The sequence below is a fragment of the Saccopteryx bilineata genome, chromosome 1 (assembly GCF_036850765.1).
Source record: "Saccopteryx bilineata isolate mSacBil1 chromosome 1, mSacBil1_pri_phased_curated, whole genome shotgun sequence".
Taxonomy (NCBI): Eukaryota; Metazoa; Chordata; class Mammalia; order Chiroptera; family Emballonuridae; genus Saccopteryx; species Saccopteryx bilineata.
In genome coordinates, this window is record NC_089490.1 from 79,830,874 (window position 1) to 79,846,198 (window position 15,325).

A 15,325-nucleotide genomic window follows, 5' to 3' on the forward strand; every position below is an offset into this window, starting at 1 on the left:
ACCCAGCTGCCGTCACGGCGGGTGCCTTTTTGCCCGAAGTAAAGATGGCCGCCGCAGGTGCCGCACGCGAGAGGAGGGAGTGAGGGGCGGGATCCGACCACCGCGCCCCCCTCCTCATCCGTTCCCAGCGGTGACCCGGTGCCTTCCTATTGGTCACTTTTCGTGGCGATGCCTGATTGGGCCACATGAGGACGGGGGAGGATCCCGCCGACCAATAGCAGTGCGAAAAATGTCGGGGGGCGTGCCCTGGACGGGGCCTGCCCGGTGCCGTCAAGTAGCCAGGGGAACTGCCGGCGCCGCTGAGCCGGTGGGCGGCCAGAGGCCGGAGTGTTCCGCTGTTCCCGCGCCACCTCGGCCAGTGCCCTCGCGGCCGCGTCCTCACAGCGCTGCCCGCTCAGCCCGCAATGCACCCACAGGCCCCGGCCGCGCTGGGGCTGCTGCTGCTGGGGCTGCTGCTGCTGCCCAATGAAGCTACTAAGAACACGACACCCTGCAACCGCTGCCGGGAGCTGGTGGACAAGTTCAACCAGGTGGGGCATGAGCTGGGGACGCAGGACACGGAGGTGGGACGGCGGGGCGGGGAATGGGCCCAGGGTCAGCCCACGGTGGACGGGGGTACAGCATCAGGGACCTGGCATCACCCCATGTGGCCAGGGTCATCGTAGAGATGGACCCGGGTACCCCCACTGTGGACGGGCCAAGCGTGGAGCCCCATGCTCAGCCTCTCCTTGCAGGGAATGGTGGACACGGCAAAGAAGAACTTCGGCGGTGGGAACACGGCTTGGGAGGAGAAGTCGCTGTCCAAGTATGAATTCAGGTGAGTGCCCACCCTGTTCTGAGCACTTGTGTGTTCCTATGTGCATTGTCACCCACGTGGAGGACAGAAACAAAGGGTCCCTTTAGCTGGGTCACCTGTTTTCTGGCCTGGCACTGACCCACTGGCCCCTAACTGGCCTTTTGGCTTCCTCACCTGTCTGTGTACCCACTGTCTGCACAACAGACACTGTGGTCTTTCAAAGATGCAGACTGGGCCGGAGTCCCACCCACACAAACTGATGGTGGTGTCCCCTCTGTCCAGGCCTGTGGCATCCTACCAACTTCAGGTTTTCTCTGGAGACACCACGCTTGACATCTGTCACCCTGCAGATAGAGAAGCCTCCCTGACTCTCAACACCCCCTCAAGTTCAAGACTGCATAGCATGACAACCCCCATCCCCAGTTGATGTGTTCGTTGAAGGCTTTTTTCATTAAAGTGGTCCCGTAGCTCTAGCCTGGCACCTGATGGGGACTCAGGACATCCCTGTGGGGTGCACACTGACCTCCAAGTGCTGATGGGCTTGTGTTGCAGTGAGGTCCGCCTGCTTGAGATCATGGAGGGCCTATGTGGGAGCAGCGACTTCGAGTGCAACCGCATGGTAGAGGAGCATGAGGAGCACCTGGAAGACTGGTGGCTGCGGCTGTGAGTGTCTGCGGCCACAGGGTTGTGTCCGGGGGTTCACGAAACTAGCACAAGTAGTTTATTTTTAGTATATAACCTTTAAATATACTGCTCACAAAAATTAGGAAATATTTTATAGCTTCATCTTCATTTTGAAATATCCCCTTATTTTTGTGAGCAGTGTAGTTTCAGGTTTAGAAAAGTTACAAAAGCAGTACAAAGAGTTTCCATGTAACTGTTGTCTGTCTTTCTCCCCTTACTATCTTTTACGACCTTAGTGCAGCAATCAAAACGAGGAAGTTAGCCAGAAGCATGTGTTCACATCTGGCTGTCCCTCCCCAGGTCTCATGAAACCTGGAGCACATGTTACAGTAAACTGCGTTTTGCTTTGAAGAAATCTCTCGTGTGAGTTTTAATGCACACTTGTTAAATTCTCAGGAAGAAGAGGTACCCTGACTTATTTGAATGGTTTTGTGTGAAAACATTGAAAGTTTGCTGTTCTCCAGGAACATATGGGCCAGACTGCCTTGGTATGTTCTTCTGAGAGATATCCTGAGTTACCCCCATCGTGATTCAACAATGGACAGAGCACAGGAGGGAACCTGGGCCGTCCACTCCCATAGGGTCTGGGGTGCTGCCTTCTCTGAGCCTAATTTAGGGTTCCTCCTAACCCACCTGCCTGGGTACTGCCATGAGTGCAGGGAGGAGGCTTCTGTGGCCCCTGGCACAGCTCTGCTCACAGTAAAGACCTATCTGTGAGAGGCCAGGGCCTGTGGGCTTCTGTGAGGCTGCATACATTGCATTCAGCCTCAGTGAGTGAGTCAGGGCTAAGCCACTGCTTGCCCTTGGACAGTACCAAAGTCAGTCATGTGGTCAGCTTGATAACATGGCAGTTTTCAAGGTAAGATCCCCTCACTGGCCACAGACGCCTCCTGCTTGCCTTTCCTTTTTTCGCAATGACATGTAGCCATAGAGGGACAGTCTTGCTGTCCCATTGAGTTCACACACCCCAGGTGTGAGCATCCTCATCCCATGTTTTAGGTGACTTGCTCAGATACTCTCGCCAAGCTCTCAGGCTCCCATGTTCCTCAGATAGTCATGCTCATTTTAGGAGGATTTGGATTTTAGCAAAATATCCAAAAAGCTATTCTAATTGTGCGTCAAGTGAGTAAAATGGTGTTTTTTTGTGTGTGAGAAAGTGCCTTGGCTGCCCCCTGGGTGCACGCTGATTGTGGTTTGTGTTCCCACAGCATGCCAGGGAGGGTCTGAGAGGCCCTGCAGCGGGAACGGCCATTGCAGTGGAGATGGCAGCAGGCAGGGAGACGGGACCTGCCAGTGCCACTTGGGGTACCATGGGGCTCTGTGCACTGACTGCATGGACGGCTACTTCAGCTCACTGAGGAATGAGACACACAGCGTGTGTACAGGTACTGGGGCAGTTTCCTTGTCTGTGAGGTGGCAGAATTAGCCTGTCCCAGACCCCCTGCAGAGGTGGGGACAAGGGTCCTATTAATCTACCCCAGATGTTCAGGGATGTGAGAAGAGACAGACTAATTAATGCACTGTGATAGTTGCACTTCCTGTCCCTAAACAACCCCCAGAGAAGAGTGTCACTGTTCTCCTGACCCCCTCCTGAAAATGATCTTGTGGGATCAGCAATTCTGTGACATCCATGGCAGTCTTATTCTCATGACCTGGCACCTGGTGTGTTCTGGCACAGTGCTTGCTCCCCCTGTGGCTCTCCGGCAGGATTGTGGCCCTTGAGTGCCCCTGCTGAGTGTCCATGAATGTAATGGGCGGTGCAGAGGCTTGATGTACCCACTGTCACTCAGGTCTAGTGCCTTGGAGTGAGCAGAGGTGGTGCTGAGCCCCAGCCCATATCACTGAGGAGACAGGGTGGAAGAGTGGCACAGATGAGAACTGGAACACATAGAGACCACATGGTGTGACCTGGCACTAGGTCCCTTCTAGAGGACACACTGTCATGGTGTTGGGTAAGGTGGGTCTTCAAAGGCCACTACCTGGTCTTCAAAGGCCATCATCTGGGCTCCCCTTCTCAACGTGAGTTTTGCACAGACAGACCCTCTTAGCTGTGACCATTCAGGTTGTATGGGTGTGTGCCCTCCTCTGATGCATAAGCCCAGGGCATGTGCCTAAGGTGGCACTCTGACCAGCTTGCTCAGGGGTGGATTATAAATCCATGGCCAGCATCATGAGTGGTGGCCTTGTTGATGTGTTTTTTCATTGGTCTCTGACCTCTGATGTGCAGGAAGCTAAAGGCTGGTCCACAGCGGCCCTTGCTATCCCGTGTGGTCAGTCTGTGTGGCTGGGACGTTGGTGCGGAGTGGACCATACCAGCCAGTATAGAAAGCTCTCTTGCAGTCCTTGTTAGCTGAGAATTTATCACTAGTGGGCAATGAAAGCCTTGTGGGCTATTATGAATCACGTGAGTACGTTTCTCTGTCATTGAATGAATCTTGCTTTCCTGGGTTTTTTTTCCCTAGTTTTGGGTTTTTATTTTCACCATGCTGAATGTGAATTCATCATTTCTGAAATGACCTTTGCATTGCGTTCACACTGAGAACAGGGTGCCCCACTCTGCCTTCCAGCCTGTGACGAGTCCTGTAAGATGTGCACAGGCCCGACCAACAGAGACTGCACCCAATGCGAAGTGGGCTGGGCACAGGAGGACGGCGCCTGCGTGGGTGAGGCTGCTGGCCAAGCCTGGCTTTCCCCCCTTCCCCCTCCTCCACCCTGTATCCAAGGTGACCGGCTCTGTGGTCCTGAAGGTGGCCAGGGCCTGCCACTCACAGCTGTGTGTTCTGTTCCAGATGTGGACGAGTGTGCGGCAGAGACGCCTCCATGCAGCACCCAGCAGTACTGCGAGAATGCCAATGGCTCCTTCCACTGCGAAGGTGCTGGGCCTGCTCCACCTCTCACTCAAACATTCCTGGGGCTTCTCAGCACCACTCTGTGTGGCCCACCTGCTTTAAAAAATGTAAAGTAGAAATATGAGTCATAGATATTTGCTGGAGAAAAGTCAGGACGCTTGAATAAGTCGAAAAGAAGATACTAGAAAAACACATCGATCCCATGGAGAGAGCCTGCATGCGTTGGATGCACTCTCCCGACTTCCTACTGGTCACATCTGTTGGACATGGTGCCTCGGTTGTGACCATCTTGTGCGTCACCTTTTTCTACACCGTATTTCTGATTTTGGAGTGTGCCATCACATCCTGGTTTTCTTCAGCAATCCATCATGTTGGGGTTTCCCATTATAAACTGAATGCTCTTGCTGGTAGAGTTCTCACATTCTTCACTGCAATTTGAATTAGTTTCCAAATCGCTCAGTTAGAAAGGTGGGTTTTAGGGCCACAGGGTGCCCTGAACGTCTACTAATGTGAGAACTGCCTTTCCTGGGGTCTGGGACAACATGGGGTGCCTTGCTGTGTTTGAGAGTGAGATGTTGCAGGGTTTCCCATTGTTATTGCTAAGCTCCTAGCAGGGCAGTTGAGCAGTATCACCAAACTTGAGGTGGGTGTGTTTTAAGGAAAGTACCCTGCACAGAGTTCACAGGAGGTTTACAGAGGATGGTGCCAGCTGTGCTCCCTGCCCTCCGTCCATGCCTCAGCTCTTTCAGGGCACGTGGCATGTGTCTGGTCATCTGTCCTTTGCTGGGAGACAGGTGGGGTGTTCATAGCACTCTGTTAGCACCCCTTGTGACAGATGAGGGGACATCCAGTTCTTGGGAGTCAGGGCCACCTGCATAACCATGCTGTGGTGTCAGACCCTGTGCTGCTGCTTCCAGGACGTTGGTCTGCTGTTGTCATGGTCTCTTCCTCTTTCTAGAATGTGACTCTACCTGTGTGGGCTGCACGGGGAAGGGCCCAGGACAGTGTAAAGAGTGCATCCCTGGCTACACGAAGGAGAACAGCCAGTGTACAGGTCAGTATGCTCTCATGCTGGACTAAGACAAGACCTTTCTCAGGGACCACAGCGTGAACGACCCATGTGCTGTTGGGGATGGAACATGGGGCTCAAGCTCTTCCTGCAGACCCTGCTTCTCAAGTACCTGGGGGTCTCGTGAGACACAGAAGCAGTGGGTGGGGATGCAGGACCAGCCCCGGCTGCTCCCAGGTGCGCACACTGCTGGTGACCAACAGCCAGCCTTGCACCCTTGTGCTCTGGTCCAGCCTTGAGCACTCACGTTTCCTGTCAGCTCTGGATGACACGGCCCCAGGACTAGGTGTCGGCCTCAGTCGAGGCCCAGCTGGAATCTACGGGGGAGAAGGCAGCAGGCTGCCGGGCTCCCTGCCTGATCTCTGGGACAGCATGTTAGATCCTCCCCTTGCTCCTCTCTGGTTGATGTTCTGAGCTTTGTGCTTCCATGTGTGAGCAAACCTCACCTCTGGTGTGCCTGCCAAGTGCGGTGATTTATTAAAGTGGACTTTCTGTTTCAGACATAGATGAGTGCTCACTGCCAGAAAAAGTATGTGTGAGAAAGAACGAGAACTGCTACAACACCCCCGGGAGTTACGTCTGTGTGTGTCCTGAAGGCTTCGAGGAGACTGAAGATGCTTGTGTGGAGGCTCAGCCAGTGGGGGACGGTGAGTGGTGTAGGAGGTGGTCTCCATGTAGCCGGCCAGCTGCCCGCTATGGTGGGGTTTGCCCGGGCACCGCCAGGAACTCCCAAGTTAAATTCACACAAAAAGCAGCCCTGGGCAGTGACAGCTGGGGTTCCTAGAAGAAGAGGTGAAACCTCTCTGGGGGAACAAAGGCCTGGAAGAGCTCTCTGCACAGACGGGAAGTGAGGTGATGCAAAGTGATGTCACTGAAATGTGGGGAAGTCACCAGATGCTGCACAGAAAGACCGGTGTGCTGGGGTGCAGAGGACTGAGTGGAAGGTTCACGGGTTATCTCCACCAGAACTTCCTCGGTGGTCATTACACAGCACACAGACTGGGGCCTCCACAGCAGAATGTGTTGCCTCGCTGTCCTGGAGGCTGGAAGTCTGATGCAGGGGTCCGCAGGGCCATGCCCCTCTGAAATCTGCAGGAGAGGGTCCTTCCTGCCACCTCAGCTCCTGGTGGCTGGTAGTCCTTGGCTTGTAGCTGCATCCCAGGGGTTGGACATCAACATCTTTTGGGGACACAGTTCTTCCCATGACAGTCTCATAGAAGTTCTAGAAGAATGTGGAGAGTGTGAAAGAAGCAATGTTTTGAAAGACACTGGTTAGGAGTTTTCCAGGATGGGTAAGGTGTGACTCAGACTCTAGAAGCTCTCAAGCCCTGTACAGGACACAGAAAAGCAAGTCCATGTGGCAGCAGATCATGAAGCAGCCAAAACCAAAGACCCTAGGTCAGCAGAGCCAAGGACATGCAAGGGGCAGGGCTACCCCTGGCCTGTGCCCACCTGTCCCTCATTTGCTGCTATGGCCCCTCCCTGTCCCAGCTCCCATGTTTGCTCAGGCTCTTGTCTCATCCAGGCTGCTTTTTGGGGGCAACTCTCCAGTTCCTGACCACTGTCTTCCACACCCAGAGCAGTGTGGTGGCTCTGGAATGCCTTCTGACCACATGTCCTGCCTGTGCATCTCTACCTGGGGGGCTTGGGGCCTGTGTGTTCCCCGGGGCCGTGGGTAGGCAGTCCACGTCAGAACGTTTGTGCCACACACACTGCCATGGCCCAGTGAAGACCTCATGGCCCCATTATTGGGTCCTCCCATACTGGTACTTTACCAAATGATCTGTGTTTGTTTTCTTGCAGAAGTTACAGAAGAAAACCCAGCTCAGCTGCCCTCCCGTGAAGATCTGTAAGGTGCGTCCAGAGTCGGAAGCCAGACCTGCCCTTTAAGTTATTTGTACTGACGTCCTGGAAGCAGCCCTGTGCACATATCCCCGTGTCTCCAGGTTGGAGGGAGAAGCTGCCTTCAAAATGGTGGATGCTCATTTGGCCCTTTAAACAGCTGCATTTTTGGTTCTTAAACAGATTTGTATATTTTGATACCATTCTTTATAATAAAATTAACCACTGAAGGTAGGTATAGAACAAAAAAGTACAGATGCTTTAAAATGGAGTTTGCCCTGTTTAGCTTGCGCCTGTCCTCCCGGAGTGGTGAGTATGCTAGACTGCCAGGTTCTGCAGGGGAAACTGAGGCAGGCATAGCCCTATTGTCTCAAGAGGCTCCTGTGCCCATGTTCCCAGTGCCTACCTCCTCAGGTGCCCACTGCAGACCTGAAAATTCATACAAAATCTTAATTGGATGGTTTCAGGGCTCAACCTGTGGTCCCCCCAGAGTGAGTTGTTGAGGGACCCACAACGTACGGGCCCTCGGGTAGAGGCAACCACTTTGGGAGTTGAGCTAGAGAAAAACGTCAGTTGTAAACTCTAGGCCAGTTCCTCAGTGAGGAATGAAGAAATTATGTGGGGCACGCTGTAGATTGAGAGGCTGTGGCTTTTGGGGGAGACCCACAGATTCCCTCCCCCAGCGTTTGGAGAGGTCAATGTGGTGGTCAGGCCATGGCCTCTGCTCTGGTCCTCCAGGGTTCAGGCCCAGCCTGAGTGAAGGCCAGTCTGCTCCCACACAGGGGCTGGCCATGCCCTACTCAGACAGTCTTGTACCTGCCTGGCTCTTGATCTCTGTGTGTCCCAGCTTCATGTCCATTTGTCTGTCCATCTGTGTGGTGGACATGAGGAACTTCTAGTCCCAGGCCAAGTGTCCCTGAGTTACCAGAGAGACATGGAGTCCAGTGTGCTTGGCTAGGATGATGCAGCACAGGCCAGGGGTGGCTCTTGTTCAGTTCATGCCTATTGGGAGCCCACACTGGGGACACAGTCATTAAGCATAGTCTTCTCTTGGAAACAGATACCATGGTACAGGCCGAGGGGCAGTGCTGTATCAGTCCATAAGGGCACAGGGAATTGGTGGGAGAAGTCACCAGCAGATGAGTAATGGTGGTGGGTGTGGAGAGGAGTGGGGATCAGGGCTATGGGTCCCCGATGAGCCTGAGTGAAAAAGAGCCATGTGGTTGGGGACCCCTCCATTGGAGGAAGAAGAGCCAGCCCGAGTTGGTAGCAAGCAGGAGGGTCTCAGGTGGGTGTGATGGAGCCTGGTGCTGAGGGAGGTGCTGACAGGTGGGTGGACAATAAGACCCAGAAGGTAGGGCCCTGGCTTGGGTTTCCTTGAGGAGGAAGGTTGAAACAGGTGACTCCCAGGAGGGGAGAGAGAAGCCACACCTGTGCAGCAACTAAGACAGGTGGGAGGACAGCCCAAGGCCAGTTCCCAGTGGAGGTCCAGGCCAAGGCAGGCACTCAAGCCCAGGTCTGGGGTGCCAAAGCCATCCCATAGGCAGGGCCTCGCAGCCCAGGGCCTACAATTGACACCCCACCACCCTTCCAGCTGGAACACTGTTTCAGGTCCTTGTAGAAGACCACAGAACTGTGCATGTGGCCACCAGGGGGCGCTATCTCCACACATGACAGGGTCACCCAGGAGCCACTCTTCCCACCTGGGTTCTGAGGGTATAGGTGCCCCTTTCCCCACACAAGTGCCACTCCAGTGTCCTAAAGGGCTGGGCAGTCCAGCTCTGGCAGTGAAGAGGGTACCTGTGTCCCTGCAGGTAGCTCCGCCCCCCACACTGGTCCACCAGTGGCTGGGGCCCTCTATAGGCACCTCCCCTACTGCCCTACTGCCCCACAGCTCACCTAGACCACCTCCATGGGCACTGTGGGGCCTGGGAAGGGACAAAGCCAGGATAGCTCTCATTGGCTCTGCTCTGGGCCCCCCACCTTGGGCCTCACCAGCCCCTTCACTGCTCCTCCCCAACCAGGGCAGAGAAAGAATCAGGCCGACAGATTCCTGCAGTTCCCAAGCATGCTTCCACCTCAGATCCTTCCACGGTCCCTTCCACCAGGGACATCCTGGGTCTGGCACCTCTTGCTCCTTCCCTCCCTCCACTGGGGCCTCTGCTTAGCTGTCCTCCCTCAAGATGGCCCTAGCCCCTTCCTCAAGTCACACTCCTCTGTTAGCCGTGTCTCATACTTAGCAGGGGACACAGCTCCTTAGAGAAACCCCAGCCTAAGTTTTCTCATCTGAATATGAAGGGTGTTTCCAGATGAGGGAGGGTCCATCACCTAGCCTATGGTGGAGGGTGAGGGGGTAGGCAGTGGTGCAATGGGGCCAGAAGGGTGACCATGACCCCAGTAGGACTTTGCCAGGTCAGGGAGGAGGGCACAGGCAGGGCCCCTAGGACCATGGTGGCTGAGGGTCTGTGGACTGCAATGCAGGGATATGGGTTCTGGGGGCTTGAATACTGGGGCTCTGGCCCTGACTGAGGGGTGCAATGCAAGGGGAATTCCCGCCTATGGCACCAACCCCTGCTGAACTTGCAGCCTCCCCTCCAGCCTGGGGGCAGGGCATAGTGCATATTTCAGTGGGGACCACATGGTGTGGATCCTCAGTGCTCCAGGGCCAGAGGGATAGGTGCAGCTGACAGGTGGCGCTGTGGGACCATGTGGGTGGCCCCTCTGCCTGAACTGCCAGCCTGGGCCTGGGCTCTGCAGGAATGAGGTGGGAGGGAGAGTGCTGTGGGGTGATTCCCTGGTTCCGAGGGCCCAGTTCCTGAGACAGGGCATGCTGAGTCTGGGCCCAGCCCCCAGTGTTGACAGGAGTATCCTATTCCCAGCATCATGACTGTGGAAGGGACAGCCAGGCAACTGCTACCTAGGTCCATGAAACCTACAGCATTGGAGTGACCCATTGTCAGCCAGGAGCTGTGCCTTCCCCCTCACCCACCTCAGATGCACCCAAGATGGAGCTACTGGGCAGTGAGGCACGGCACCCACCAAGGCCTACCTGTCACTATTTACTCAGGTTGCTACTGCAAATAAGTTCCCCTATAGGGTCTGCAGCCCACTCCTGCTGGTCAGCATCAGATCAAAGACCCCCACTCCAGGGGGGTTTCTGCTCACCCTCTGGGCTCTGTTACAGGGGCCTGGGATTCTGGCCAGAGGTCTTTGCCACATCCCTTGGGAGAGCCAGGACCTCCCCCTACAAACACCCCCCACTCTGCAGGGTCTGGAAGCTGGAGGCCAGGCCCCCAGGACTGCTTGCGCCCACCCACAGTTCCTGGACTCAGAAGTGGTGCTTTGGGGACATAGCACCACAAATAGGTCCTGAGTTGGCTTCTATCCAAAAGGGTATGGTCCTCCACCTGGCCTTCAGCTACAAGCTTGGTCAGGCTAGAAACTTCTGGAAGTATGATGTGTGAGTTGCTGTGGTCACTGGCCAGCCCTGGCCTGGCTTTGCTGTAAAGGGGGCCCTTGGCCCGATGTATCATTGGGTGCCATCCCATGTCACAGAAGAAAACGTTTTGTAAGCCAGCGTTTTCAATAGACAGCCCAGGGGACACTGGCCAGTGTCTGGGGACATTTGTCATGACTGGGTGAGTGGCTGCTACAGGTTCAGTAGAGGCCAGAGATACTGCTAAACAACCTCCAGGGCCCAGGACATCCCCCACCATGACATGACCCCAAGTGTCAGCAGTCAGTAGAGGTGGGCGCAAGGGTCCGTAGCCTGGAGAGGTACTGAACTGAAAGTGCTGTCCACTGTTTCTGGTCCTCCTGCCTGTGGGGCTGAAAAGAAGGCACCCCCATCTGTGCCCTAGACACTGTCTGGTTGCGACCATGTGTTTTGCAGTGTCCACTGTCATCCTGGACCCACTACCTGCCTGCAGTAGTCAGAACACATGGACATGACTGCACTACCGCCTCGCATCCTTAGGTCTCTCATGTCACTAACCACTCAGATGTCACGTTGCTTTGGACTTCCTCTTGGTTTGGGCAGTTGCAGAGGCTCCCCTGGACTTGCCCATGATGGTGGCCAAGAAATTGATGCCCACGCTCAAGGATGTCTGCTCTGCCTATTTGAACCTGGGGAAATGACCACTGGTCAAGGATCAGATCTGGCTGGAGTTCCATGTTCCCTGGCCCCTGGGAGCCCTGAACTTTCACAGGGGAGCCCCAATGACACCATGTGCCTCCAGGTAACTCTGATAACCCCTGTCCAGCAGTTCTGAGTGCTCAGGTACTCCCCTGCCATATTGTTTCAGGGTCTTGGTGCACACCTGTCTGGTGGTGTACACTCTGCCTCTTGGGGACCAGCCCCTGCTTGAGACGGTAGGTTCTGGCTGGTTCAGGCCTGGAAACTGGGTGAGGAGTTCACAACTGTTCACTGAGGCCTCCTGGTCACACATTCCTTGAAATCTCCCTGGTTACTGTACTGGGAACACGCGCTCTGCCATTCACAACCTGGGTGCCTAATGCCCATGGGCCCACCCCAACCTTGCTGCTCTTGAGAGCTGTGTCTACCTGGCCCCAGATGGCCAAGTGGCATCACTTCTGTCCTTGTTAGTTCTGTGATGGCCTTTCCCCATCATCAGGGACTGCAGGAGCCTCTCCGGTATGTTCCTGACGGCCAGCCCTGTGGCGCATCCTCATTCTCTGGGCTAACACGTACTGCCTCACTTGACCAGCCCAAGTCCTTCTCCATATCTGCCATGGCCGTGTGACACTCTTGTCTTCTTCACCAGTCCCCATGCTTCTAGGGGCCTCCTAGTGTTGTGACCTCAGAAAAGGCTTCCCTTTGGGAGCACAGTCCCTTCTGTCCTGGGCTAGCATGTCTCTCCAGGGCATGTCTCCACTTAATCCAGAAGGGAGGTAGACGGTCCTGAGGTGTGACGGCACTGTTGTCTTCAGGGAGGGTGTGACCCACTGCGTGGCCCTAAGGACACAGGGTTAGCAGTCACACCCTGCGTGCTCATTCCCTCCAGCAGTGCCCTGGTGGGGGCACAGCATCCTCTAGGCTGGGGTTTTTGCCCTCTTGACAGCTGGTCCTCTGATTACCAATCTTCCTGGCCCCTCCACGCACCTTTATCCTTTCCCAGAACAACGGGGGACAAAAGCAGTCCCCACAATACCATCATCCTGTACTCTAACCCCAGACCCTGCTCAGGTAGTGCGGGCCCTCCCATTCCCCACAGAGACAGCTCTGAGGACTGGACTGTCCACTGGGCAGAGTGGCCCTCTGTCTCTGCCTTCTCTACCACAGCTGCTCTGGCTCCACCCGTCCAGTTGGTTCCCAGATGGGCAGTGGATCCCAGCTGACTCCACTGGGAGCGTGAAGCAGGTAACCCTTCAGTGATGTCCAAACTGAAGGGCCAGATTCCCTGCAGAGGCTGAAGGTGAGGTCCCAGCAGCTGGAGATGTCCTGCTCCTCTCACACGAAGCATCAGGTGCACCTCCCACCCCACGCGACACTGCCAGCACTCTTCACTTCCCCATGGAGAGCCATGCCCGCCTGGCCATACAGCTGGCTGCTCCCTCACCACCCCACTCCTACTCACCAATGTGTGTTAGAGCTCCTGGGGGTGCAGGACTGTCTCCACAGCAGCCCTCAACTAAAGCCTGTGCCTCCCCCACCCCACCCCACCCCACTGGCTCTGTGGGCAAGTCCCTTCCTGGCCCCTCATTCCCCACTGCCCAGATCCTGAAGAGTTCACACATGCTACCCCACCAGCTTTCCCGACCCTCACTAGGTCTGCTCTCAGCCCCTTCAACACTGCCCTACTCCCCACTCTGCTCTGCCTGCTCATTGCTGATTCCGTGGGTGCCAGGACCAGGGAGGAAGGCTGGCTTGTGGGTGGGCAATCCAATCCCCCATTTGAGACAGGATGGCCACAAGAGGGTGACCGGGGTTCATGACCTGGCTGTGCTGCCAATCTTTACTCCACAACCAGACTAAATGTGTCCTGGGTTGGGAGCATGCCAGGGACTACCGGGAGGGTGTACTAGAGCCTGGGACAGGCGAGGGGGTGGGGGGCACAGAGGCTCTAGGTCCTGTGCACAGTGATGGGGCCAGAAGGCTCCACACTGTGGTTGAGTGGAACCAGCGTTGGGCCTCTTTGGGGACAGGCTGCCATTCAGGCCATCTGCCCCCTCCCGCTCCAGGGGCCCCTCAAAGCCCGCATTGTGGCTGGGATCATCCCAGACGCCAGGCTGGCTGGCTCCACACCAGTGTAGGGCGAGGGCCCAGCTTGCTCTTGTGGGGCTGCGTGGAGGATAAGGTGCTCACCTTTTCAGAGACCCCTCCTCCCAATCCAGTGGGCTCATGCTAGAGAGGTTTCCAGGTGACACCCCCAGGCTGGGCCTCAGTGACTAGCATTGGCTGTACCCTCGCTCCAGCCTGGCTACCGTGTGCTCCCAGACACCAAACAGCATCCACGGCCAGGGTATTTCTGCGCCCACCCACTGAGGGGCTGAATGGATAGGGAGGTAAAGGGTATCTGACCAGATTCCTCGCTCAGTCACGAAGGCTAATGGGCTCTCATCGGGGTCTGGGCAGCGCCCTCCGGGGCCTGCAGACCGAAGGGTGCCCCGGCTCGCCTCTGCCCCGCTTTCTAGGGGTCTCCCCGCCTCGGTGTCCCCGGTCGGGATCTGGGAGCGTGGCCCGCCGCCCCGCGGAGTAATGTTGAGGAGGGGGCGTCCAGGCAGCTCAGCCCCTCAGGGGCACCGCGACGCGGAGGGGGCAGACTCGGGCGCCTCTCCACCCGCCCCCCCCCCCCACGCGGCCACTCCGACTCCCTTCCCCAGGCCCGCCCCCACCCTGGGCCCCTCTCCACCCCGCCTGGCCCGCGCACTCCGCCCCTGGGCCGCCCCCTGCCCGGCCCGCGCCCGCCGCCGCCGAGGAAGGGAGGGTTGGCGCCGTCCCCGTCCTGCCCGGGCGTGAGCAGTTACGGCGGCCGCGCGGGGAGGGGTTCGGCCCGCGGGCTGGAAGGAGGGCGCGCCTCTGCCGGGAAGGGGGAGGTGCCGGAAGCGCCGCCCGGGCTTCCCCTGCGGGGTGGGGGCCTCCGGGGGGAACGGGAAGGGAGGGGCGTCCTGTCGTTCCGCGGGTCACGTCCTGGAGGGCGCCGGGGGCCGCTCGTGTACCCCCTGGCGCCCGCCCGCGCCACCCTAGTGGTGTGCGCCCCTCCCCGCGGCCTCGCGCCCCCGCGTTTGGCTGGGAACCACCGCCCCCATTCCGGGAGCTGTAGTAACGCCGAGGTGATGACGATGGTAAAACCCCAGGTTTCCGACGTTGTCGCGGCGCGTGCGCGGTCGGCCACGACCTTCTTGGAAAGCGCTTGGCGACAGGTGGCCGCCGGCGGGTTGCTCGCGCACCTCGTGACATCATTGCTGGGTAGAGGCGGGTGTCCCGAAGAAAATCAATCCCGGGGAAGGAGCTGGGGAATGAGATGCACATTCAAGGGTAGAGAGCACTGGAGGCCGCCCCCAGGCTCCCACCGTGTGGTCTCAGTCCCGGAAGGCCTGGCTTTTGGGGCTCACTCCCTGCTGGCTGGAGGGGTGTGGGGTCCAGGACTCCTGCCTGATGTGTGGTAGAGGATCCTTCCCTCCTACTCTCTGGGCCTAGATGAAGGTGTCCCAGCGCCTTACTGACTGGCCAGGGGTGCGCCCTTGCCAGTCCAGCCTGGCAGCGCCTGTCTAGGCACTGAGGTTCACTGTTCTTTCCTGCCTGCCCACTTCCCAGGACCTTAGGCTCTGCCTCTGAGGGGCTGGGTAGTGGGGGGAGCCGTGATGGGGACAATCTCAGCAGGTCACAGCCAGTGAGCTTCCTCCCCTCCCCAGGGAGGTGGCCCTGCTATGTGGTTCACTTGACACCTCCCAAAGGAACCTGGCGGGACCTCTGACAAAGCTTGGGAAAAGAGGGGAGCACCCCCTTCTAGTGGATCTGGGGAGCAGGAAAGAAGTGAAGGCTGGGAGGAGTGTCTGATACTTTACCTGCACTCTTATGGTCTGAGTGCCACCAGCTGGGTACTCCAAGAGAATGAACCTCAG

The 15,325-nt window shown here is 57.1% G+C and overlaps 1 protein-coding gene across 1 annotated transcript; it reads left to right on the plus strand.

Annotated features, from left to right (window-relative positions):
- Positions 1 to 255: 255 nt before the first annotated feature.
- CRELD2 (cysteine rich with EGF like domains 2) lies at positions 256 to 7,488 on the plus strand. The gene is made up of 10 exons (XM_066254939.1): positions 256 to 530; positions 735 to 817; positions 1,349 to 1,459; positions 1,877 to 1,968; positions 2,689 to 2,865; positions 4,048 to 4,143; positions 4,270 to 4,353; positions 5,288 to 5,383; positions 5,899 to 6,045; positions 7,202 to 7,488. The coding sequence occupies exons 1-10, from the start codon at positions 405 to 407 to the stop codon at positions 7,249 to 7,251; spliced, it is 1,062 nt and encodes a 353-aa protein (XP_066111036.1). The 5' UTR covers positions 256 to 404; the 3' UTR covers positions 7,252 to 7,488.
- The last annotated feature ends 7,837 nt before the right edge of the window (positions 7,489 to 15,325 follow it).